Source organism: Orcinus orca, chromosome 3 (assembly GCF_937001465.1).
Source record: "Orcinus orca chromosome 3, mOrcOrc1.1, whole genome shotgun sequence".
NCBI lineage: Eukaryota > Metazoa > Chordata > Mammalia > Artiodactyla > Delphinidae > Orcinus > Orcinus orca.
In genome coordinates, this window is record NC_064561.1 from 133512237 (window position 1) to 133539860 (window position 27624).

A 27624-nucleotide genomic window follows, 5' to 3' on the forward strand; every position below is an offset into this window, starting at 1 on the left:
AAGGGCAAAGGCATTCTTTGCTAACTATCTCTATGCTTTCTAATAGAAAAACCCTAGTAGGATGAATGGAAAATTCATATTATCATGTGAATAGCCAGGGCTATGTTTTACAATCTATGGTAAATCTTTAATTCATTCCATGAGCAGAAACACTGGTAGCCTCTGACATAAGACAAGAACTAGTAGCTAAATATATCTAATATTTATTAAGCAAATAACCCTGACATATCTTTGAGAAGTATTATATAATATAGTCACATAATAATAATAAATATGTTACTTCATCAGATAATATACATATGGGTGGTCTTGGGTTTTAAGGGTTCAAAAATATCAGCAAGTAACTTTTCCAAGATAATTAATGTCATTTGGATAAAGAGATGAGTATTACAAAAAATGTAACTTGTGAAGTTCATAAAGTGAATCAAATTCGCTGTTTAAAGTAGTGTTGTGGACTGAATGTGGTTGCCTAAAATGCATATGTTATAATCTTAACCCCCAATGTTATAGTATTAGGAGGTTAAGACCTTCAGGAGTAATTAGATTTAGATGAGGTTTTGAGGGTAGAGCCCCCATGATGGAATTGGTGCCCCTATAAGAAGACAACAAGACCAGAACCCCCTCTCTCTCTGCCGTGTGAGGGTACAGCAAAGAGGTGGCTGTCTGCAAGTGAGCAAGAGGGCCTTCACCAGACAAAGGATCTGCCAGCACCTTCATCTTGGACTTCGTAGCTCCAGAAATATGAGAAATCAATATTTGTTGATTAAGCCACCCAGTCTATGGTATTTTGTTATAGCAGCCCAAGCTGACTAATTCAGCAATTGGTACTGAGAAGTGGGGTACTCCTGTAACAAATACTTAGAAGCGTGGAAGGTTTGAAACTGGATAGTGAGTAGAGACTGAAAAAGTTTTGAGATGCCCGCTAGAAGAACCTAAGATTGCTGTGAGAGGACTTTTTAAAGACGATTCTGGTGAGAGCTCAGAAAGAAAAGAGAAGAGTTGTAGAAAAAGCTTCCATGTTCTTAGAGAATACACAAATAATCATGAGCAGAATGTTGATAAAAATACAGATAGACCATTTTGGCGATATCTCTGTCAGAAATGAGGCTTACTGGACAATGGAGAAAAGGTGAACCTTGTTGAACCTTGTCATAAAGTGGCAAAAAACTTGGCCAAATTATGTTTGTGTTCTAGTATTTTGTGGAACGTAGAACTTGTGAGCGATGAAATTGGATATTTAGCTGAGGAGATTTCTAAGCAAAGCATTGAAAGAGGGCCTTGGTTCCTCCTGACCGCTTATAGCAAAATGCAAGAAGAGAGAAATGAAGAAGGAATTATTAAGCTAAAAAGGAACTGGCACTTTAAGATTTGGAAAATCCTCATCCTATCCAAATTGCAAAAAGTGAGGAAGTGTGTTCAAAAGAGAACACTAAATGTGTGGCTGACTGACCATTTAATAGGGAGAGTAGTGTGGATATGAACTACAGACCTAATCAGCCATCTAAACAGTCAGGAATAGAGATGGGATTATACCAGGAAAAACACTGCCAGCTGGGACAAAAGGGAACAGAGAAAATAGGATGTAATGAAGGAAGGCTGTGAACATGCATTATCCTTTAAGAAAAGGGAAGAAGGACCCCAAAGACAATTCAGAGATCAGCAGGGCTACTACTCCCACCACAGCCCTAGACTATGCAGCCTGGGAGGCAAGACTACTTCTACCCTGGTTTCAAAGGGCAGGGCCATTGCCCTGCAGAGCTGCATGGGAGGGCCCTCATAGAAGCAGAGTGGGTGAAGCCAGGTGGGCAGCCTCTGCCAAGCTGAAGGGGAGAGGCCACCTCATAAAGCCATGGGGTGATGCCACCACCCCAGTGGTTCTAGAGGGGAGAACGTCATACCAACGAGGATTATTCTCAAGCCTTAAGATTTAATGGCATTTGCCTTGCTAGGTTTTGGACTTATTTGGGACCCATCACCCCTTTCTTCCTTCTGATTTCTCCCTTTTGGGATGGGAACATTTATTCTATGCCTAATCCTCCATTTGGAAACACATAGCTTTTCTGGTTTCAAAAGTTCACAACTGAAAAGGAATTTCGCCTCAGGATGAGTTATACATAGAGTCTCACCCATATCTGATTTAGATGATATTTAGGTAAGACTCTGGACTTTAGAGTTGGTACTGGAATGAATTAAGACTTTTGAGGCTGTTGGGATAGAATGTATTTTGTACGTGAGAAGGACGTGAATTTGTACGTGAATCTGGGGGGTAGGAGTCAAATGTTATGGAGTGAACATTTGTCCCCTCCACCCCCCCCAATTCCAATCTTGAAGTCCTAATCCCCAGTGTGATGGTATTTGGGAGTGAGGCCTTTGTGAAGTAATTAGATTTAGTTGAGGTCATGAGGGTAGAGTCCTCATGATGCTATTAGTGCCATTATAAGAAGAAGAAAAGACACCAGAGCTTTCTCTCTCTTCATGAGCAAGCACCAATCAAAGGCCATGTGCACACACAAGGAAAAGCCAGCTGTGTACAAGCTAGGAAGTGGGTTCTCACCAGACAGTGAATCTTTGGCCACCTTGATGTTGGAATTCCTAGCCTCCAAAACGATGAGAAATAAATATCTGTCATTTAAGCCACCCAGTCTATGACATTCTGTTATAGCAGCCCAAACTAAGGCAGGTGGTCTTAAATCTTTTTCATTTATCATAAAAAGTAGTGTACATTCTCACACATATTGGGTTAAAATAATTTTTCTCATTATTTTATTACAATTGTCTTTAGAACTGAGGTCGTGTTTTGTATCAGTACATGTAAAGAAAGCTGAAAAGTGCTGTGTCACTATCACTTGGCTTTCACCACCACATCTAAGAGAACAAAATGAGACAGCACAGTACATAGGACATTCTGTTTGGAAGTTAGTCTGTGACTCAGTGTTAAACAAATGAGACTCAAAGTTTAGATTTTAACTCATTCCATTTTCAAAAGTAAATCTTTGAAAGGAATGCTTCTTTGCAATGATCATTTCTCTTACATAAGAATGGAATGTAGTTTTTGGAAAAGGTTTGAAGAACCCATCTAGGTATTTCATCATTGTAAGGTAGTGCTATATTTTGCAGACCTTAAAATGGAGCTTCATCATGTGTTTTGGTCAGTTTCTTCTGATAGCCATGCCTAGCCAAAGTGATTAGGAGATTCAATAGCTGAAAGTATCCACAGCAGAAAAGTATACCAATGTTATAGGAACATATTTAGCCAACTCTGGTTTTGATCTTGCTCAAAATTCAACCATATGAATTTAGGGTAAGGAAATGACAATGTATGCATTCATCTACTCACCCAAAAGGAACCCTGATTTCCTTTATGTATCTGGCTTTACATAGAATCCCCATGATCACGTTTCTTAGCTCTTTTTCACCTACCTTGACTGAGCCCTTTATTATTCTTTCATGAAAAGAAAACAAAGAGAAAAGTACCACAGTGATAAAGTGCTGTTTTTCAGAATCCAGAGAACCTTTTTAAATCACATTTCAGCTTTTCTCTCACTACTTAGGATGCCAGTGTACTTCTTAGCCTAGCCTGTAGTTTAGACCAAAGGCCCAAGTTTTGGTGCTCCTGCCACATCTGGGTTGGTCAAGATTTAGTAGAGACGATTTGTTTAAAGGGTGCTGAGAGTGGGTAATGGGAAACTCCTTTTCCTCTGTCTCTTCTTTCTTCAATTTATGTGGCAGCAAGGTAAATCCTAAAAGCACACAGATTATATCTTTGGGTTAAAGCAAGATTCCTTGCACTTTTTTTCTTGGCAGTTTTTCCCGAAGTGGCTCAGGATTGGAGGAAAATAAGGCAAAACCATAATATGGCAGAGAAGAGTTGATAGAGTATAGAGTGAATTTGATGCGAGGTAAAAATGAGAAAATCACGAGAAAGAAATGGGTGCAGTGTGAAGTTTGTGAGGATTATCATGGCATAATGTGGAAAAATGATGTTTAGAGGTTAGATGTGAGAAGATTGAGGGATATATATAGAAGCTGAAATAAGCTGGTTCATCCTTGGCCTAATTTGAGAAGTCCTGGTTTAAGCGTAGCATAGCTTGAATTAGATAACTCACCAAGATTCTTATCATCTGTAGCAATATGGGGCAAAGAGAATATTTGTAGGAAAGGAAAGATTCAGAAATATATGCATGAGAAAGAAGGAAAAATATTTATGGGAAAATGGATGGAATATGAAATAACATAAAAAACACATTTAAAAAGGTAAAATGTGAAAGAATAAGTTTATAAAAGTATGGAAGTAATGGAATTAAAGCAATTTTTAATTTTAAAAAAATGTCTCAAATGATTACCTTGCACTTACGCTGAACATTTTGTTATGTACAGATAACACAATGTTGAACAAGCACACACAATCAAGGAATGGAAAAATATTTGTGTTAATCAATTCTGTGTTGAAGTGGAAATTCAATGTAGTCTTTTAGAAGTATGTATCATGATAGATATAGCTACATGTAAATATTTTTCTTATTACTGTATCACCTCTTCCTTCCATCAATCAGGAATTTTTATTGTTTCAAATTGACCTAAGTGAATATGATCAGGCATACTCTGAGGGTTTGGTGAGTGAGTGTTGTTATCTATTGTAATGAAGGGGAGTTTTAGATCAAATTTCATTAAACATACAAATATTTATTAAATAAACAAGGAGGCACAAAATAGTTCATACTCCTTATTTTATAAGTTGGATGACATTTCAGTTGTAATTTCGGTGCTCTGACAATACTTTGCGTGAAAAAATGCACTCAGTGTGTGCGTGAACATATTTTAGGGACAGAATTCTGTTACCCTTATAGTTGTCAGCTGGCACCATGATCTTCCAAACCAGTGAGCGGACACACAAGTCTCAGAAGCTTTACCTAAGTGTATTGTGAGCCTACAATGTTTGCTGAATTCTTGTAAGTGTTCATAAAGAGCAGTAGAGTGCTTCTGAAATCTTTTGGCAAACCTACAGATCTGGAACACCATTAATTTTTTTCTTCAATGAAAAACACATTTTCAACATTTATTAAACATTAATTAGACTAGCTATAAACTATCTCTTGTGTTGATCATCAGAGGCCAGCATAGGTGAAACGCTTTCTGATTAAACATTAGCTATATAGAAATTTATATAATAGAGTAGAAATCATTATATTCTCCCTACTCTCCCACCTCCTTCTCACCTACCCACCGTTAAGCTCCCAGACATTTATCTGTGTACAGACTTAATCTGTATGCACATTCATATAAACATACTTAAAAAAAAACCTTTCCTACTATGCAAACTTATTTTCTAAGTTTCTTTTGCCTGTAGGAAAAAACAAATCTGGTTTGGCATTCAAGGTAGTTAATAGCCCTCCTTCCCACACCAACTCTCCAAGTTTGTATTCTGCTATTTTACCCTATATGTTCAATGTTTCAGCCTCTCTGAACTTTTCATAGTTCCCCATATATGCCATACCCTTTCCTTTTTTATTTTATCTGGCTACGCCTTTAAAATCTGTTTCAGATGTTATGTTATATATGAATCTGTTTCCTAGTTTTCTATTGTAGAATCATTCCTTCATCTGTATTTCCATAGTATTTTGTATATAACTTGACTGTGATAATAATTATAATAGCTAATAAGTATTGGCTCTGTTAAGTTTAACTTTTTTTACATTTATTTTATTTAATCATGTTTTCACATTATTTTGTAACTTATCTGCTTATGTGTCTTTTCCCAAATAGACTACAACTTACTGATTCATCTTTAGGTTCTAGTATATGGCACTATACCTGGGCATGTGATAAATGCTCAGTACATCTGTATAAGAAAGAATGAATGTAAAAATGTTGCTCTTTAGTACTTGGTATTAAAGGTGAAGCATAGATCATAACTGCTCTCTGTGAGTATAGAATAGAGAAGGATACAGTGTGAATTGAATGAAGAAGGCACTAGGAAATCCCGTCTTTTCCCTATAGAATGGCTTATGGAGAACTCTATAGGTATATTAGAGGATTGGAGAAAGCTGAAGAAAATGCAAATAGAATTATCCTAGTCTAAGATGCTTTAGCTTGTATTATTTGTTGGTGGCTTTAGCCTTTGTGTAGGTATTTTGCAGTCGTGACAGAATGAAATAATATTCATCATGAGTATAATATAAAGGGTGTAGGCAAAATGAGAACAAGGAAAGGAGATGAGAAAGGACTGCTTTGAGGTGGAAATATAAGTTGTATTTATCTGTGCTTTTCAAATTTTTTGCTTAATTTGCCTCCTAAAATAATTTTTTAAAATGATGTACCACTTTGTGTATATTAAAGCTGATATCTAAAATACTTTTTATCAATGGTACTGATGAAACTAGTGGCAGGGCAGGAATAAAGATGCAGGCATAGAGAACGGACTTGAGGTCACGGGGTGGGGGGATGGGGAGGGGAAGCTGGGACAAAGTGAGAGAGTAGCATTGACATACATACACTACCAAATGTAATATGTGTGGCTAGTGGGAAGCTGCTGCATAGCACAGGGAGATCAGCTTGACGCTTTGTGATGACCTAGAGGGGTGGGATAGGGAGGATGGGAGGGAGGCTCAAGAGGGAGGGGATATGGGGATATATGTATACATATAGCTGATTCACTTTGTTGCACAGCAGGAACTAACACAACATTGTAAAACAATTATACTCCAATAAAGATATTAATGAATAAATAAATAAAAGCAGTGAGTTGAAAAGAAAAAAATAAGTAAAATAAAATACTTTTTATCACAAGTTTAAGTAGCTACAGAGACTATAGCTAAAAACATATTATATATTGGGTATATGCTTTAAATAAATTTTGTCAAAACGTTGGAGCTGCCTATTTCATTCAATCATGAAAAATGTCTGCATGAAATCTGACTGGCTAAATCATTCCTTGTTGCCAAACTACTTAGCTAAGTCAGACTTACTATCAGTCAATAACAAGCCTGACCTCATTTTTTAGGTCAAATCAACCTGTTAATACACTCCATGACAACCGTCTCACTTCTGAATTCTAAATATGAGATAGGTATATAGATTGCTTTATAAACAATCATACTGACAGACCCCAGGTCTTCCCAGGATGAAACAAGTGTCATCCCCTTCAATTTTTCTTGCTTTGCTCATAAAGGATTATCCTCCAGGATCAATGCATTCTTTTTCTTTTTTAATTTTTATTGGAGTATAGTTGCTTTACAATGTTGTGTTAGTTTCTATCGTACAGCAAAGTGAATCAGCTATACGTATACAGGTATCCCCTCTTTTTTGGATTTCCTTCCCATTTAGGTCACCACAGAGCATTGAGTAGAGTTCCCTGTGCTATACAGTAGGTTCTCATTAGTTATCTATTTTATACATAGTATCAATAGTATATATATGTCTCCCAATTCATCACACACCCCTCTTTCCCCCTTGGCATCCATACGTTTGTTCTCTACGTCTGTGTCTGTATTTCTGCTTTGTAAATAAGATGGTCTATACCAATGTTTTCAGATTCCCCATATATGCATTAATATACAATGTTTGTTTTTCTCTTTCTGACTTACTTTATTCTGTATGACAGTCTCTAGGTCCATCCATGTCTCTACAAATGACCCAATTTGTTCCTTTTAATGGCTGAGTAATATTCCATTGTATATATATGCCACATCTTCTTTATCCATTCATCTGTCAATGGACACTTAGGTTGCTTCCATGTCCTGGCTATTGTAAATAGTGCTGCAGTGAACATTGGGGTGCATGTGTCTTTTTGAACTATGGTTTTCTCTGGGTCTATGCCCAGTAGTGGGATTGCTGGGTCATATGGTAGTTCTATTTTTAGTTTTTTGTGGAACCTCCATACTGTTCTCCATAGTGGCTGTATCAATTTACATTCCCACCAACAGTGCAAGAGGGTTCCCTTTTCTCCACACCCTCTCCAGCATTTATTGTTTGTGGTTTTTGTGATGATGGCCATTCTCACTGGTGTCAGGTGATATCTATTGTAGTTTTGATTTACATTTCTCTAATAATTAGTGATGTTGAGCATCTTTTTATGTGCCTCTTGGCCATCTGTATGTCTTCCTTGGAGAAATGTCTATTTAGATCTTCTGCCCATTTTTTGACTGGGTCGTTTGTTTTTTTGATATTGAGCTGCATGAGCTGTCTGTATATTTTGGAGACTGATGATCCTTTGTCCGGTGCTTCATTTGTTCCTCTTCCTTAGTTGCTCCGCCCCTGGGGCTCAGCTGTGGTTTTAGTCCCACCTCTGTATGTGGGCTACCCACAGAAGTCTGCTCCAAAGGCTGCCCTGGAGCATTCGGGTCTGCCCCGGTGAGGACAGGGCTCAGAGGTGGCATGAATTCCTGGGTCACGGGGGCCCCAGTGGCGACAGGTGCACGGGAAAGCCGGTGGCCACAAGCACAAGAGATCTGGCCCTAGTGGGAGCGTTTCCTAGTGCCTGGCGGCTGGCGCGAGAAGGTCAGCTCTGGTGGGGGCCTTTTGTAGCGCCTGGTGGCAGGCATGAGAAGGCCAGCCCTGTTGGGGGCTTTTCTTTGTGCGTGGCGGGACAGGTGGCCGGCGCGTGGGAAGAGAGAGGCTGCAATGGCGGCTCCACCCCCTGCACATCAGTCAACAGTGGCGCCTTGCTTCTATGGCAGTCTGGGCTTCCTCCACAAGCATTCCTGGTTGCGGATTTCCTCCCTCCTGTCCCCTCAGGCTGTGTCCTCGCAGTCAACAGCAGCTTTGCCCCCAGGTTTGCTCTTCAGTCCGCATGTTCCAGCTCTTAACGCCTCCCCCAGCCCCCCGTGTGCACCAGCAGACACACGTCCCAGTCTGGGGCGCACAGGACCAGCTGTGTAGTTCTCACTCTGTCCTATCTGTCACAGACAAGCCGTTTCATCCTCCTCCAACAGCCTCAGATGCTCCCCTTCTGTCCCAACTGATTTCCCCGTCAGTGAGGGGATTTCCCCGGATGCGGGAACCTCTCCTCTGCTTTAGCTCCCCCCAGGGGTACAGATCCCGTTCCGCTGCCTCTCCTCTTCTTTTTCCCTTCTTTCTTTCATCCTACCCAGTTGTGTGGGGATCTTTCTTGTCCTTTCCAGTGTCCAAGGTCTTCTGCTAGTGTCCAGCCAGTGTTCTGTGAGAATTGTTCCATCTGTAGATGTATTCTTTTTTTTTTTTTAACATCTTTATTGGGGTATAATTGCTTTACAATGGTGTGTTAGTTTCTGCTTTATAACAAAGTGAATCAGTTATACATATACATATGTTCCCATATCTCTTCCCTCTTGCGTCTCCCTCCCTCCCACCCTCCCTATCCCACCCCTCCAGGCTGTCACAAAGCACCGAGTCAATATCCCTGTGCCATGCGGCTGCTTCCCACTAGCTATCTACCTTACTACGTTTGTTAGTGTGTATATGTCCATGACTCTCTCTCGCCCCGTCACAGCTCACCCTTCCCCCTCCCCATAACCTCAAGTCCGTTCTCTAGGAGGTCTGCGTCTTTATTCCTGCCTTATCCCTAGGTTCTTCATGACATTTTTTTTTTCTTAAATTCCATATATGTAGATGTATTCTTAATGCATTTGTGGAGAGAGATGAACTCCACGTCTTCCTACTCATCCACCATCTTGGTTTTCCCCCAATGCACTCTTGAATTATCCCTTTGCATTATGCTCTGGAGACTTTTACTCACAGGGGTGGGTGGGGAACAAGACACCATAGCAAGGTTTGGGATGGGTGAGAAGTATGCTTTCTTTTTTGTAAAGTAGAAACAGGATGATTGTGAAAGTCGAAAGAGGGACAGGATGCTGGTGACTTGCAGGTGCATCCTCAGGCAAATCAATTTTAGGAACGGGTACATACGGAAATTGAGGATTTGGAAGTAGGCTCCGTTTAAACATTTAAATCTGCATTACCCATGAGAAGGCTTTTTTTTACATTTTGTTGAAGACTGCTGGTATGGGTTCTGTCCATGTAATGTCATAGGCATTACACATATAATCACAAGATAAATTGGTTGTGACATCCAGAATATACTTTCTGGTGTTTTGGTAAGTACACCAAGTACCCTCTCTATCTTATATTCAAGAGTGTACCAGATACTGCAATCCTGTGGTTTCCAATTACAAGAGAAGAGAGGGGATGAATATGTGAATGGTCAGAAGAGAATGGTATGCAAGAGGAGAAGAAATCCCTTTTCTCAAATGTAAAGTGAACAAGATGAAGATTTTGAAAATCAAAAATAGGCAAAGGGAGTCTCTAGGGATTTTAATGAGAATAACCAGTGGTATGCTGGTATATTTGTTTCTTGAAAATAAGTTTCGATATGATGAACAAGAATGGGATTAAGTATTAACGCCTTCCTCTAGTACTATGGACTAACCATTATTTATATACAATTTAAAAAAAAACTTTTACCACCTGGATTTTCATTTAGTTGGTGAAATTTTTCCTGAAACTCTTTTCATTTGTAGCATAAATTGTAGGCAAATAAAAATGTTCAGTCTTTTTAACTTTATTCTCACTTTAGAACTTTGAATACTTTTGATTTTAGAGATTAGTTTACAAAGATATTATAAAAATACTAAAAATAAATGTCCACATCAATACTGTTTAGCATTCTAAATGTAATATATTTTAAAATATGCAACATTATGGATTCCATCTTTTGTATTGAGTTATAATATAGTACAGCATTAGAATAAGTATCTGACCATCATTAGGAAAGCTTTCTATTGAGCTAATTATTTAGCTGTTTGTAAAATATTTGTGTTTTAACCACACTAAATTGCTGGTATACAACTAGGAAAACTGTGTGATATCAATTTTATTCCCGTTGCTGTATTGCCCTAGTTTATTTTTATTTTTAAAAATTAATTATTTATATTTTATTCTGGGCTGCGTTGGGTCTTCGTTGCTGCGCACAGGCTTTCTCTAGTAGCGGTGAGCGGGGGCTACTCTTCGTTGCGGTGTGCGGGCTTCTCATTGCAGTGGCCTCTCTTGTTGTGGAGCACGGGCTCTAGACGTGCGGGCTTCAGTAGTTGTGGCTCACGGGCTCTAGAGCACAGGAGCAGTAGTTGTGGCGCACTGGCTTTGTTGCTCCGTGGCATGTGGGATCTTCCTGGACCAGGGCTTGAACCTGTGTCCCCTGCATTGTCAGGTGGGTTCTTAACCACTGTGCCACCAGGGAAGTCCCCTAATTTATTTTTAAACAAGAACCTGTGTTAAAGGAACTCCAAATATTGCTTATAGCTCAGAAGTATAAGATATAGTCTGTGGCTATAATAAAAAAATATTCCAGCAGGTCCAAAAGATATTGGGAATAAAAAGCCACCCATTTGCTTTTTGTAGAAGCAGTAGCAATCTGCAGACAAGCTATTCTAGCTTCAAAACAGTATGGTAGATGGTTTTATGGAACTTGCAATTACAAAAATCCACTTTAACCTTTCTTTCTTACTGGCAGGTGTCCCATTGGCTTGCAGCCAGAGGCTGTGAGTATAGTGCAGCTGGCTTGTCCCCCAGAGTGCTGAAAATGCCGACACTCCAGCTGGCTGCTCATAATTGCGCTGATTGTGGTCTGACAACCAGAGCTCCATGAAAGAAATGTGATGAATATACAAAAATATTTTACAAATTTGATCAGATTACAAATTTCATTTCTCTTTTTTCTCCTCTATAGATATGATATCTGCACTTATAAAAATAAGCCCTGTGGAACACTGGGTAAGTTTTTTATAAAGGGAGGATAGTTCAGATTGTCTTTTTGGTCCAATGGCTTTATTTTTTATTATTATTAATTTGGTAATTTTCTTTTCTGCCACATCTGAAATTATTCCTATAAACTGGTAAACCTGACCTTTGTGTTTATGTCACCTACTAGGAAACAAGTAGAATGATGATTGAAAACAGCTTAGGAGGTGATTCAAAATCATCAAACAGTAATAATAAATCAAAAGTTACCACTCATTTTCATATAATCCATCTCTGTAATGTATTTTCCAAAACTACTAAGGCGTTTGAGAGCAAATTAAAGCAACCAGCAACTTCAAATCTGAGTCCAGGAAGGAAAGGGAAAAAAAACTTAGGGGATACTTCATGGAGAGTCATTAAGAACAGTACTTCTTTTGGTCCAATTTTGTGGAAGGATTATATCCTCATAAATAAAGATATTATTGGAAAATTTTATTACCTGAACAGAATAAAACAAATTTTGTAAAATATTACAGCCAGAGGTGGAGAGAGAGGACAGAATTATCTTTCTTGTGCTTCCCATATATCACTTGTTTTTTTTTAAAGCAATTCTATAGTATTCTAGAAATTAAAATATCATTTTGTTGCGGAGTATAACTTTGTAGTGGTTAAAAGTTAACTGCAAATACAAATGGGGGAAAATGGTAGCTTTCAAGTAGACTAAATTGTTAAGCAACTAGAATTATTTTAAGTAAAAGCAGGAGGCTTTTATATGGTGGGTTTTTTTTAGAGTCATAGAGGCTTTTTACAGACTCAGAAGTTAAGCAACTGAAGGTGAATTCTCTAGATTCTCTGACAAGTCTCACTTTTCTTATCTGTAAAGGAATAGTTATGAATTCTGTTCCTATGCGCCTCATGAGAATTTGGGGATGATCAAATTTAAAGTAGAGGTCCTGGAGAGGTCAGTGTGAAACATCTCTTCAAAAATTAAAATTTCTCTTGATGATTTTACCTGCCTTCCCAGGCTTCTCCTTCCTCATTTCCCTCAGGATTTACAGCAAAAGGAGAAATCCCAATTTGCCGATGACAAGTATTATGGTGGAGAAGTTTGCTGGTTAAAATCATAACACAGAGAAAGAACTCTTTGCTGAGAGAGCTCACATCAAAAAGATTTTCTTCACAGTGTTTTAGGTTAACAAGACCAACAATAATCCAAAGGAAGGGAACCTGAGCTGAAAACCAACAACTGGCTTTGACAGTTTCAGTGCATTACTACCTTTTACAGTTTATTTAGCTCTTTGTTCCTTAATTTCCTTATCTATGATGTAGGAGTAATATCTGCCCTTATGCTGCAAGGATATTTTTTAAGTCATTTAAGGAAATATAAAGGCGTTTACTATAGAAATGAACTGGTGTTGTTTAATGTAGAAATTATACTGTTTAACTTATTCCCTGTATTGTACATACTCCATAAGCAGTTACTAAGTGCTTAATCAATTTTAGGTATAATATTCACCAAGTTTCAAAGAAGGTGCAAGCTCTAGCTTGTATTCTCTAGTGTGTTTATTTTGAGGAAATATATATGTATAGCTATATGCATATGTATGTATCTATACATATTCTATTCTGCTTTTTGAAGGTAGTTTATTTGCACTGAGATATGGTCTTCATTGGGACATGAATAATAACACTGCCTAATACGTTGGGATAGTTTATTAATTTCCAGAATCAATATTTTAATACTTGGATACATGTCAGTATATTTTCAATCCTAATATAAATTATTTTTCAAATTATAAACCATTATAACTTATTTTTATACTATTTCTTATACTGAAAACTGAATGAATTGTGTTGTTTATACATGTGTTGATTTTAATATGTGGAAATATATTATCAGCAGTTGATCAGGTTTTTTCTTTTTGAGTGGTCTTTCTGGTAACTTTCATATTGGTTTTCATGCTGACTCTTGGATATTTTCTTGCTTAGTACTGCTGGTGACCAATTGTAACCTGGCTAAGTAGATTTCAGGGTGCAAACTGTGGCCATCAAACTGAGGAAATCTAAATGACCCGAATAGTCATCAAACCCCTATTAACACAATCACACATAAGAACTTTGACAGCTTCAGTTTTACAGGAATAGAAAAAATGGTGGGAAGTTGTGAAAAATACATTAGCATCTAAATTAGTCTTTTATTTTAGTTAAGATTTACCTTATACTTTCAACAACTAGTTATTTCTCAGATATGTTTTTTCTTAGGTTGTTCTTTTAGTAGAGCTAACAATTTTATATCAGATGCATAAGTAAATCTGTGCTTACAAATACACCTTGGGGAGTCATTTGGCATTCTCAATTAAAAATAGGGCCATATGGCACATACCAAAGAACAACAACAACAAAAGGATAATGGCATAATAGATTTCAGGAAATATAAGTAATGTTAATTTAACAATAAATATTAGTAATTTTTTAAACCAAATTTCATAAAGCTCAAAACAGAAACAATATTCAAATAGAGTGGCTTTGTTTTTTCCATATCATGGACCATGTTGAACCCAGTAGCTTAAAGGCAGATAATGTACTGCAGACTTTTTTGTATTTTCCCTCTCTCTGTCTCTTTTTCTCTCAGTGGAATTTGGAAGTAATATTCATTAAATATTTTTGATTAACCAAAAAAATTAAGTCATCCTGCCTCAACTAGTCCCTCTTTACTTCCTCTTCTTCAAGTCCCAAGACCTCTAAGTGAATGGAAGGGCAGAACAAAGATACCACTATTATTAACTCTGTGAGGCAAAAATCACCTCCTCCCCAGCTCCTGCCCCCCCTGCAACATAAATCAGTAGGAAAAGCAAACAGTCTATCAGCAAATCCAACACTAACCTCAGCTCTTTTCCAATGTGGTTATTAATGTTGATATTTCATATTAGAGCATACAAAAATACACAATTTCTAGAGCTTTCTTGTCAGTAAGAATATGAATTGAATAGCTTTTACTGTTCCAAATTAGTGTAACTGGACTTTGTACCTAGCGTAGAACATTGTTTATTGCATTCGATAAATATTAATTGAATTGGATTGAAATCACTTTTGGTGGGAAGGTAATTATTAATACCTGGGTGTTGATAGTAGACTACTATCATATAAAATATTTTTCCTACTTTTCCTTCAATTTCTTCTAAATAACTTTAGTACATATGTATGTTAAGTATGGCTTAGCATCTATTTCCTTATAACACATGACATTATATCTTTCACACAAAAATTCTTTTTTCTCAGCACTATTTTAAAGTTTTGAACTAATCACAGAGCATGATATTCATTTGGAAATAAATATTAAAACTTTTACATACTAAAATTCCCAAGGGAAGAATACCTTGAGTAATATAACATTTCACTAGAATCAGTGAATTAACACCATAGTTTTTGCTTTATTACTAAAACTAATGCATTTAAGGGGGATGAGAGAGGGGAGAACCACGCTGAATGTGTGGATGACTTTCCGCCCATTAAAATACTTAAAGAAATTGTTGCATCACTTGCAGGACTAATTTCAGAAGATTAAAAAAATGCAAAAACCTCCCATCTTTAACAGTTCTTTTTCTGTTTTGAATCATTCATTTTTGTTTTTATAAAAATGTCATTTTTAAAAACCATTTGGGATTCCCTTTTTTTGGTAACTAAAAAGTTGCTTGTATATTTTTATGAACCCACTAAACTTAAACAGATCTTTTTAGAAAAATAATGTGGATATATTTTGCTTTCTACAGCCTGAAGAATGTTAAAATAGAAATGCTTTCTTGAATTCCCTCTTCTGGCTCAAGTTACTAGGTGGTCCCAAGTTACCAGAAGTAAAATTTATAAATCTAACCCCTAGTCTAGACATTTTCCAGCACTGACTGCAGTTCAAAAAATATTAATGTCTAGCCGGCAAAGTGAAACTCCCCCCAGTGATTTTGCAAATGACTAGAAAGTTAACCTTTTGCCAACTGCTCCTTCTGTGCATGGAGGTTATTAAAAAGAATCCAGGCATTTATAAGTATGGGCTTTTTAAGACTGAAACACCTTGGCTTGACCCTTTGTGTCTCCTTCTGTTTATTCAGGCTTGGCCTCTGTGGCTGGAATGTGTGAGCCTGAAAGGAGCTGCAGCATTAATGAAGACATTGGCCTGGGTTCAGCTTTTACCATTGCACATGAGATTGGTCACAAGTGAGTGAGTTTAAGAAAATCAAAATAAATTTTAGAACTCCACTCTTTTGAGCAACTCATAACTACTGTGTGGAACGCCCATGCTCAACCATATTTTACTGCCTTTTTGTCTGATTTCAATAGAGAATGTTATCATTTAAGGTATTGGGATAAATCATCTTAAGAACTGGAGACTTGTTAAATAATCTTTCTGATTCAATGACTAGTGTCCTCAGAGTGGTGAATGCACCACACTTAAGTTTTGTTATGTACATTTGAAACAATTTAGCTTTACCGTGGTCCACTCAACACCGAGTTTCTCACAGTCGAATTGTTTAATGATCTTTCTTTTTCTCAAGTGACAATACATATATATTTAAAAATCATCATTGACACCATTACCATAAAGTGTACTTTGAGTTTTCACTCTTCAAACAGCTGTGAGCATGCCTTTTCTAGGTTTGTGTAATCACTGCTATGCAACTTGTATTTTCAGGTGCACTTGTGTGTCAGTGGAAAAAAAAAAAACCCTGATATTTACAAGAGTAGTGAGATATCATCCTCACTACTTTTCAGGAGGAACTGGAGTTTTTAATATTTGTTTTAAATAAATCTGTGCCAAAAACTATCCTATGACTTCCCCCTCCCCCAACCCACCACCCAACAGCGATAAAACGCTTACTTTATTTCAAATAACAGGGAATAGTAAATGTAAAAGCTTGCTTATGTGGAGGGAGAGAAGTTTGAAAACTTTAAAAGGATAGTCAAACATTTTAAACTAAAACAAGCAGCCTATTTCTAAGAACTTCTGATGTTTATATGATTTAAATTTTATAGTCTGCTTTTTTTGGTAGAAAAAATGGATGGGGGAAAGAAGAACAAATAAAATGAATGCTTATTATATGACTTGCCTCAGAGGTCATTCCTGAGATAAATCTGTAGTTCAGCTTTTTTTTTTTCCCAAAGGGGAGAGTAAAATTGGGTCAGTCTGTTGCATTATTTTGAAAATTGCCATTTAAATTTTACCAAATTGGTATTGATTTATGTGTGAATTCAAGTAACCAACAAGTTTCAAACCTGACTTAATTCAGACACAGGGAAAAGTCAGTATTACACTTTTAGTCGAATCCTAAGAATATTGGTATTCTAGTTTCCATTTCAATAAACAGCAGGGGAACAAAAGGGAAAAGCCTTCTTAACCAGGCAGTTTATCTTCAACTCACTTAAAAATCTGACTCATTAATTACTGTCATAATCTTATGCAACCAGGCTGAATTTAATAGGTTCTGTTAGATTCAATTAAATTGAAAGGTTAGGATAAGTAACATGCAGTGTATAAATAATATGTGTATGAGAGCAGTATTACCTCATGGAGCCATGAGTTAGTCAATGTCAATGTATGCATTATAAGTCCCATTCTTATATGTACTTAAATAGGCAAGGTGAGGGTTTATCTCTCTTTTTATCTTTTATTAAGATTCTAACTGAGCTACTGTGAGGCTTCCTAGATTTTTTTGTTGACCTTATGGATAATTCCTTTTAATTCTTCCTCAGATGAATGGTTTGTACCTTATGTAGAAGAAATGTAGGAGAGAAGTAGAATATACCTCTTAAGATTTATGTGCCTTGTTGTAACTTTATTTCATAGCTAATTCTTTTTTGATGATGTGAATGTTAAAAATGGGGGGGGAGGAATTCACAAAATGCTTTATATTGAAAGCCAGAAGAAACGCTTCAATTCAAAAATGTTATTTGAAGCCCTAAAAATTAACTTTCTTTCCACGTTGATTCCTATGTCACTATCCCCCTATCCCTTTGTCCTCAGACAACTAGGTAGGGTATGTTTAACACACTGTCTTATTCATTGATGAAAATCCTTTTACTTGCTTTTAAGATCTTAGGGTTTAGCTTTAAGGAATTTAGCAAGTCAACTCTAGTACAACTCATGTCATCATTAAAATAGAGTGCTCTCTATTCTTCCTGAAACAAAATAATAGTCATGGTAAATATATCAGGTATACTTTTCAAATAGAGTATAATGTGCTCTATACTCTATAGAGTATAAAACAAAGGTTTTTGTAATTTTTATCATTTAGTAGAATGAATGTTAAGTGATGTGGTGATATCTCCAGATTAATTACAGTGAAAAATATTCGACCATGAATTAGTGAGAAAAATATTTCGACCATGAATTAGGTCGAAAAATATTCGACCATGAAAAGTGCCTCTACTGAGTCACTAGAATGCGAATACTTTCTACCAATCTTCAGGTTGTGTAGAATATGGTTTTGCACCCATTGCATACTTATGTAGGGATATTATATCCATTTTAAACAGCAGTGGATAACTTCTTTTCTTTGGCTAGGCCTTAGTGACCACTTTTTGTTTCTGTTCACTCCCTTATGCAAACAAGAAATTAGTTTCCTTGTCAAATGAAAAACTGAGCTTTATGCTATATTTAAATGACAGTCTAGTTTTAATGAAGGCTATAAGCTATCAACACTTAATGAAATCTTATAAAAAAGAATATTCTTTGAATGATTTTTTTATTAATAATGTAGTTGCCATAGTTTTCAGAAGTTGAAAAAAATTATGATGTTGAAGACAGGTGGCAAGAATTCAACCAGGTATGTAGTATATTGAGAAAGCTAGCTAATATATTCATGCTGTACAAAAATAAGTAATCTTAAAAAGAAATCTTTTTTTAAAAATCCATATTTTTTTAGAGATGCATATTGAAGTATATGTGACTGAAGTGGCAGGACATCTGAGATTTGCTTGTTAAAGAAAGGAGAAAAAAAGAAAGTTAAAGCAAGAATAGTAACATTTTGAATTTTATAATGTTGATGACATGTGGATGGGAGTTCATTATGGTGCTCCCTCTACTATTATATATGTCTGACTTTTTTTCACAATAAGTGAATAAAACTTTTAGATTTGACTTAACTCATTTATTAATTAATAGTGATTGAGTGAACTGTTACTCTAATTTTGAAAGGATTGTCAAAAGTTGTATTGAAAGCTGCAGGGGTTTATCAGTCTTGCTTTTAAAAATCATTTTCAATGTTTGGTCTTACCAGTAGAGATATACTTTTTTTTTTTTTTTTTTGTGGTACGTGGGCCTCTCACTGCTGTGGCCTCTCCCGTTGCGGAGCACAGGCTCCAGACGCGCAGGCTCAGCGGCCATGGCTCAGGGGCCCAGCCGCTCCGCGGCATGTGGGATCTTCCCGGACCGGGGCACAAACCCGTGTCCCCTGCATCGGCAGGCGGACTCTCAACCACTGTGCCACCAGGGAAGCCCGAGGTATACTTTTTATAGAAGATTGGTTAGGAGATGAAGTTTTTAAAGAAGGAGAAATGTGGCAAGACTTCAGGATAAAATTGTAAATTAGGTTACTGTGTTAGGAAGCTATTATTACTGTTTTCTTTATCCAAACTTCCCCTCTCCTGCTGCAAATACCTAAGTATCTTTAAATGCTTGATCAGTGCTGTTTTCTTTTTTTTTCTTTTCTTTTTTTTTTTGTGGGTGTACAATATATGGAGACTTAAAAAAAATTTTTTTTGTATTGGAGTATAGTTGATTAACAATGTTGTGATAGTTTCAGGTGTACAGCAAAGTGATTCAGTTATACATATACATATAGCTATTCTTTTTCAAATTCTTTTCCCATTTAGGTTGTTATACAATATTCAGCATAGTTCCCTGTGCTATATAGTAGGTCCTTGTTGGTTATCCATTTTAAAAATAGCAGTGTGGGGCTTCCCTGGTGGCGCAGTGGTTGAGAGTCCGCCTGCCGATGCAGGGGACACGGGTTCGTGCCCCGGTCCGGGATGATCCCAGATGCCGCGGAGCAGCTGGGCCCGTGAGCCATGGCTGCTGAGCCTGTGCATCCGGAGCCTGTGCTCCACAACGGGAGAGGCCACAACAGTGAGAGGCCCGTGTACCGCAAAAAAAAAAAAAAAAAAATAGCAGTGTGTACAAGTGCTGTGTTTTCTTGACAGAAGGCTAATAATAAACATACACCAAGGTAGTTTAATGCCTTTGTCTAGTTTTGGTATTGAAATAGTGTTAGTCATAAAATGAGTCAAGTGTTCTATTTTCTGGAAGTGTTTGCTTTCCCATGAGTAAGTTTTAAAACATTTAGTTATAATTTATATACAATAAATATGCGTCCATTTTTTGTACAGTATGAGAAATTTTGACAAATGTGTATAACCATGTACCCACCACCACAGTCAAGCTACCAACATTTACATTGCCTAAAAAATTCCCTTTGTTCCCTTTTACAGTCAGTCTCCACACTCCTCCCCCTTTCCTTGGCCCCAGACAACCACAGATCTACTTTTTATCTTTATAGATTAAACTCATCTTTTCTATAGTTTCATTTAAGTGGACTCATATAGTGGGTATTCTTTTGTGTCTAGCTTCCTTCCCTCAGCACAATGGTTTTGAGGTTCAGTCATGTTGTTGTTGTGTGTATCAATAGTTCTTTTCTTCCCTGAAGAGTATTCCATATCATAATAGCACACATCACATTTTAGATTGTTTCTAGTTTGGAGCTATTATAAATAGATCTGGTATGAACAACCATGTACAAGAATTTGTCTGGACATATGCTTTTATTTCCCTTGGGTAGTGCTGCTGGTAGTATGGTATATGTTAGTTTCACTTTATAATAAACAAGAAAACTCTAATTCAAAGTGGCTGTATACCATTTTGCAGTCCCACTAGCAATCTATGAGAGTTCCAGTTACTGCAGATCCTTGCCAACATTTATTATTATAAATCTTTTTGATTTAGCCATTATTATGCATTTTAGTGGTATCTCATTGTGTCTTTAATTAGTTGATTATTTTCTGATAAATAATGATGTTAGTGATGATGAACATCTTTTCTTGTGCTTGTTATTCATTATCTTCTTAAATGTCTATTCCTTTTCCCATTTAAAAAAAAAAACTGAGGTGTTTCATTCTTATTGAGCTGTAAGAGTTCTCAATATATTCTGGATAAAAGTCTTTATCATGTATACATAATGTGAATATTTTCTCCAAGTCTTTTGCTTGCCATTCATTTTTTAATGAGGTCTTCTGAAAAGCAGAGTTTTAAAATTTTGATGAAGTCTAATTTATAATTTTTCCTTTATGTTTTGTGTTATTGTGTCCTAAGAAATCTTTGCCTACTTCAAGATTGTGAAAATTTTCTTCTATATTTTTGTCTAAATTTTATACTTTTAGCTTTTATATTAAGATCTGTAGTTCATTTTGAGTTAACTTTTTTTGTATGGTGTGAGGTAAGGGTGGAAGTTCCCTTTTTTCCTCATATGAAGATCCAGTTATTTCAGCCCAATTTGTTAAAAATAAATTTCTTGGTTTGTAGTTTTCTTTTAATGTCTTTGACTAGTTTTGGTATCAGAATAAAGTTAGTCTTATAAATTGAATTAGGAAGTGTTCTATTTTCTGGAAGAGTTTGTATACATAAGGTTGATATTATTTTGTCCTTGATATTATTATGTCTATAATATAAATAATGATGTTCCATCATTCATTCATGATATTTGTAATTTGTGTTTTCTCCTTTTTTTCCAGCTTTATTGAGATATAATTGACATATAACATTGTATAAGTTTAAGAGGTACAACGTGATGATTTGATACACGTATATATTGCGAAATGATTACCATGATAAGGTTAGTTAATAGATCCAACACATCATATAATTACCTATTTTTGTGTGTGTGGTGAGAACATTTAAGATTCATTCTCTGAGCAGCTTTCAAGTATACAGTACAGTATTATTAACTATAGTCACCATCCTTTACTGAGCCCCCCCTAGAACTTTTTCATCTTATAACTGGAAGTTTGTACACTTTGAACGGCATCTTCCCATTTCCTCCAGACCCCAATCCCCTGACAACCACCAATCTACTCTCTATGAGTTCAGCTCTTAGATTCCAAATATAAGTGAGATCATACAATATTTGTCTTTATCTGACCTATTTCACTTATCATAATGCCCCCAAGGTTCATCCATGTTGCAAATATTTTCTTCCATTCCATAGTTCGCCTTTTCATTTTGTTGATTGTTTCTTTTGCTGTACAGAAGGAAATGGCAGAATTTCCTTCTTTTTTATGATTGAATAATATTCCACTATGTGTGGGGGTGTATGTGTATCACATTTCCTTTAGCCATTCATCCACTGGTATGTACTTAGGGTGTTTTCATTTCTTGGCTATTGTGAGTAATGCTTCAGTGAACATGGGGGTGTAGATATCTATTTGAAATAGAAATTTTATTTCCTTTGGCTATATAAGCAGAAGTGGGATTGCTGGATCATATGGTAGTTCTATTTTTAATTTTTTTGAGAAACCTTTATACTATTTTCCATAGTGACTGTACCAATTTATATTCCCACCAACAGTGCACAATAGTTCCCTTTTCTCCACATCCTTACCAGCACTTGAAGTCTCTTATTAGCCATTCTAACAGGTATAAGATTATATCTCATTGTGGTTTTGATTTTCATTTACCAGATGATTAGTGATGTGAGCACCTTTTCAAGTACTTGTTGGTCATCTATATGTCTTCTTTAGAATAATGTCTACTCAGGTCCTTTGCCCATTTTAAAACGTTGTTTTAAAATGTTGTTTGTTTGTTTTGGCTATTGAGTTGTATGAGTTCCTTTATATTTTGGATTTTAACTCCTTATCAGTTGTGTGGTTTGCAAATATTTTCTTCCATTCCATAGGTTGCCTTTTCATTTTGTTGATTGCTCCTTTTGCTGTGTAGAAGCTTTTTAGTTTGATGTAGTCCAACTTTGTTTATTCTTGCTTTTGTTGCTTATGCTTTTGATTTCATATCCAAGAACTCATTGCCAAAACACTGTCAAGGAGCTTTTCCCCTATGTTTTCTTCTAGAAGTTTTATAGTTTCTGGGTTTACATTTAAGTCTTTAATCTATTTTAAGTTAATTCTTGTGAGTTGTGTAAGATAGGGGTCCAATTTCTTTCCTTTTTTTTGCATGGTAATGCCCAGTTTTCACAACATCATTTATTGAAGAGACTATCCTTTTCTCATTGACTATGCTTGGCTCCCTTTTCAAATATTAGTTGACAATATATGTGTGGGTTTTTTTTTTATGGACTCCCCATTCTGTTCTATTGGGTCTATGTGTCTGTTTTTATGCGAGTACCGTACTGTTTTGATTACTGTAGCTTTGTAGTATAGTTTGAAATCAGCAATAGTCATAATTCCAGCTTTGTTCTTTCTCAAGATTGCTTAGGCTATTTGGTGTGTTTTGTAGTTCCATACAAATTTTAGGATTGTTCTTCTGTTTCTATAAAAAATGTCATTGAAATTTTGATATGAATTGCATTCAATCTATACTAGATGGTTTAGGTAGTATGAACATTTTAACAGTGTTAACTCACCCTGTCCATTTACATGGACTATCTTTTCACTTATTTCTGTCTTTTATAAATGTCTTATAGCTTTCAGTGTAGAGATCTTTCCTGTCCTTGGCTAAATTTATTCCTTAATATTTTTTATGCTATTCTAAATGAGATTGTTTTCTTTGTTTTTTCTTTTTTTTTTTTTTCAGGTTATTCATTGTTAGTATACAGAAACACAACTGATTTTTGCATTTTGATTTTGTGTCCTGTACTTTATTGAATTCATTTATTCTAAAAATTTTTATGTGGCGTCTTTAGGTTTTTCTGTATACAAGATCATAACGTCTGCAAAGAGGGACAATTTTACTTCTTCCTTTCTTATTTAGATGCCTATTTATTTGAATTTTTTAATGTAGGCATTTATTGCTATAAAATCCCCTCTTAAAATTGCTTTTGCAGCATCCCTTAGGTTTTGGTATATTGTGTTTCCATTTACATTAGTCTCAAGATAGTTTTGATTATTCTTTTGGTTTCTTCTTTAACCAGCAGTATGTTGTGTAATTTCTATGTATTTGTGAATTTTCTTGCTTTATCATGTTGTTGACTTTAGTTCTATACTATTGTGGTCAGAAAAGAGACTGGAAATTATCTCAATCTTCTTAAATTTGTTAAGACTTGTATTGTGACCTATTATGTGATCTATTCTGGAGAATGTTCTGTGTAACCTTGAGAAGAATGCGTATTCTGTTACTGTTGGATAGAATGATCTGTATGTGTCTTTTAAGACCATTTGAACTAAAGTGTGATTCAAGTCCAATGTTTCTTGATTTTTTTGAGTGATCTATCCATTATTGAAAGTGAGGATATTGTAATCCCCATCAATTATTATTTTATTAATTTCTTTTTCAAATTTGCTTTATATATTTAGGTACTTGTTATGTTAGGTGCATAAAAATTTTACAATTGTTATATTCTCTTGTTGAATTGACCCCTTTATTATAATATTTGACCTACTTCGTCTTATATTAGTTTTTGGGTTAAAGTCTATTTTGCCTGTTATAAGTGTAGCTACTCCTGTTCTATTTTGGTTTACATTTGCATCGAATATCTTTTTCCACCCTTTCATTTTGAGCCTATTTGTTTCCTTTAAGGCTGAGTTAAATCTCTTGTAGGCAGCAGATGGTTGTCTTTTTATTTTTTTTATGCATTTAGCCACTCTGTGTCTTTTGATTGGAGAATTTATGCCATTTACATTTGAAGTAATTATTGATAGGTAAGGACTTAATAATGCCATCTTATTAATTGTTTTTTTGGCTGTTTTGTAATTCTTTTGTTTCCTTTTTCCTTTCTTGCTGTCTTCCTTTGTGAATGATGATTTTCTTTGGTGGTATGCTTTGATTCCCTTCTCTTTATCTTTGTGTATCTCCTGTAGGTTTTTGCTTTGTGGTAACCACAGGCCTTACATAAAACATAGATATAACATTTTATTGTAAGCTGATGACAGCTTAACTTTGAGTGCATAAAAAATTCTACCTTTTTATTCCTCCCCATATTTTATATTTTAGACATCACAATTTACATCTTTTATATTGTGATTGATTAACGAATTATTGTAGCTATAGATTTTTATAATTATATTTTATGTGTTCTTTAACCTTTATGCTAGAGTTAAGTGATTAACACATTACCGTATTACAATATTGGAATATTTTGAATTTGACAGTATACTTGCCTTTACCAGTATGTTTTATATGTTCTTGTGTTTTTGTATTACTTATTAGCATCCTTTCATTTCAACTTGAAGAACTTCTTTCAGCATTTCTTGTAAGGCAGGTGTAGTGGTGATGAACTCCCTCAGCTTTTTTGATCTGAGAAAGTCTTTATCTCTCCTTCATTTCTAAAGGACAAATTTGCCAGTTGTCCTTTGTTAAGTGTTCTTGGTTGACAGTTTTTTTCTTCTAACACTTTAAATATAGCTCATTCTCTCCTGGTTGCAAGGTTTATGCTGAGAAGTCTGCTGATAGAGTATGGGGGTGTTCCTTTGTATGTGAGTAATTTTTTTCCCTTGCTGCTTTCTATAAATAAGCTTTCTGCCCCATTCTTCTCCCTTCTCTTTCTCTAATAATGCATAGATAGTTTCTTTTAATGATATTGCATAATTCACATAGGCTGTCTTCCCTGTTTTTCATTCTTTTTTGTTTGCTTCTCTGATGGGATAACTTCAATTGACTTTTCTTCCAGTTCACTGATTTTTTCTTTTGTTTATCAAGTCCATTGTTGAAGCTCTCTACTAAATTCTTCAGTTCAGTCATTGTATTCTTCAGCTGCAGCATTTCTCTGTGTGTGTGTGTGTGTGTGTGTGTGTGTGTGTATGTGTGTGTGTGTGTTTTAATGGTCTCTTTTTTAGAGTTATCTATCTGTGTTTTCTTACAGTTCACTGAATTTCTTTAAGAGAGTTATTCTGATTCTTTTTCAGATAGTTCATAGATCTGTATTTCTTTGGGGTTAGTCACTGGAGCTTATTAGTCTCCTTTGATCCTGAAAGTTTACCTGATTCTCTGTGATCTTTGTATCTGCACTGGTGTCTATGCGTTTGAGGAAACTATCTCCTCTTCCAGCCTTTTGAAGCAGTTGTGTTGAGCTACTGATATGCTTCTTTGTCATGGCTGAATGTCAGATGTGCTGCATAGCTACCTGGCATCGCTGGCCAGGCTTCCTGGTTGAGTAGGGATGGAGGCTCTGGTCAGCAATTGGGCAGTACTAATGACTTGTTTTCCTGTGTGGGGCTCTAGAATGGGTCCATGGCTGAGAGAGGTCAATAGCAAGGGATGCAAACCTGGAAAAAACTGCCAAGCAAGTTGCCCAGCCAGAAATGGGCACCAGTTCAACTCTGCAGATGAGCACAGCCACTGGGATCTCTGCTCAGTTGCCACCATTAGCAAGAATGCAAAGTGTTCATTGCTGTGAGCCTCATGCTCCCTTTTCCCATCTTTATCTGATTCCCAAAGTGATCCCCATGAGGCAGTATTTAAGTGGTTCTCCTGGTATGTGTCCTGGAATGCTGGGGAAACTGGATGGCCACCTTGAGATCTCCTTTTTCCACTGGCATAACTGTAGGCCCAGGGAGATACACTTGGTGCAGTGATATCTGCCCTGGGAGAGGAACAATGCAGTCAAAGTGAAACTATTCCTATTACCTTTCTTTTCTTTTCTTTTCTTTTTTTATACATTTATGTATTTTATTTATTTTATTTTTGGCTGCGTTGGGTCTTCATTGCTGTGCATGGGCTTTCTCTGGTTGCGGCGAGTGGGGGCTACTCTTTGATGTGGTGCTCAGGCTTCTCATTGCAGTGGCTTCTCTTGTTGCAGAGCACAGGCTCTAGGTATGCAGGCTTCAGCAGTTGTGGCACATGGACTCAGTAATTGTGGCTCATGGGCTCTAGAGCGCAGGCTCAGTAATTGTGGCACATGGGCTTAGTTGCTATGCGGCATGTGGGATCTTCCCGGACCAGGGATCAAACCTGTGTCGCCTGCATTGGCAGGTGGATTCTTAACCATTGCGCCACCAGAGAAGTCCCCCTATTACTTTTCTAATGTGGTTTTTTTGGTTATTTTTTTTCTTGTTTTTGTTTTGTTTTGTGTTTTGTTTTGGTTCAAGTGGGTGCTTCTAACTCATCCCTGGGTTCTGGGTTCTTCACAAAGGCATCTTATCTACTGATATTTGCTAGCTGCTCTTTCTGTGAAGGGAGCCAAGTCAGGAGTTACTTATTTTGCCATCTTGCTAATGTCTCTTATCCTTTTTTTCTTGATCAATACAGCTAAAGGTTTATTAATTCTACTGTTTTCTTAAAAGGAAAACAGATTTTGATTTCACTGATTTTCTTAATTGTCCAAGTGTTCTATAGTATTACAGCTTTTCTTTACAGCTGATCTATCAATTACTAATAGAGAAGTGTTGAAATCTCTAAATGTATATGTAGGTTTGTCTGTTTCTTCTTTCATTTTTGTCAGTTTCACATCATGTATTTTGAAGTTTTCTAATTAAGTGCATTCACATTTAGTAGTATTATGTCTTCTTGATGAATCAACCTTCTAACATTATGAAATATCTATTTTTATACTTAGTAGTATTACTTGTTCTGAAATCTATTTTATCTCATTAATACAGTTTACATGGAATATATATATGTACGTATATATTTAAATCCTTTTACTATGAACTTACCTATGGCTTCTTTTAATGTGTGTGTTTTTAAATATTTTATTTATTTTTTTTAATTAATTCATTTCTTTTTGGCTGCATCAGGTCTTAGTTGTGGCACTCAGGATCTTCGTTGAG

At 36.1% G+C, this 27624-nt stretch overlaps 1 protein-coding gene across 1 annotated transcript in view; it reads left to right on the forward strand.

Annotated features, from left to right (window-relative positions):
- The window catches only part of ADAMTS6 (ADAM metallopeptidase with thrombospondin type 1 motif 6), a 266593-nt gene that overhangs the window by 89522 nt on the left and 149447 nt on the right, over positions 1-27624 (forward strand). Inside the window, exons 7-8 of the mRNA XM_004270746.3 lie at positions 11699-11742; positions 15813-15918. Of these exons, the coding sequence (XP_004270794.1) occupies positions 11699-11742; positions 15813-15918 (150 nt within the window). The remainder of the gene's footprint in view (positions 1-11698; positions 11743-15812; positions 15919-27624) is intronic.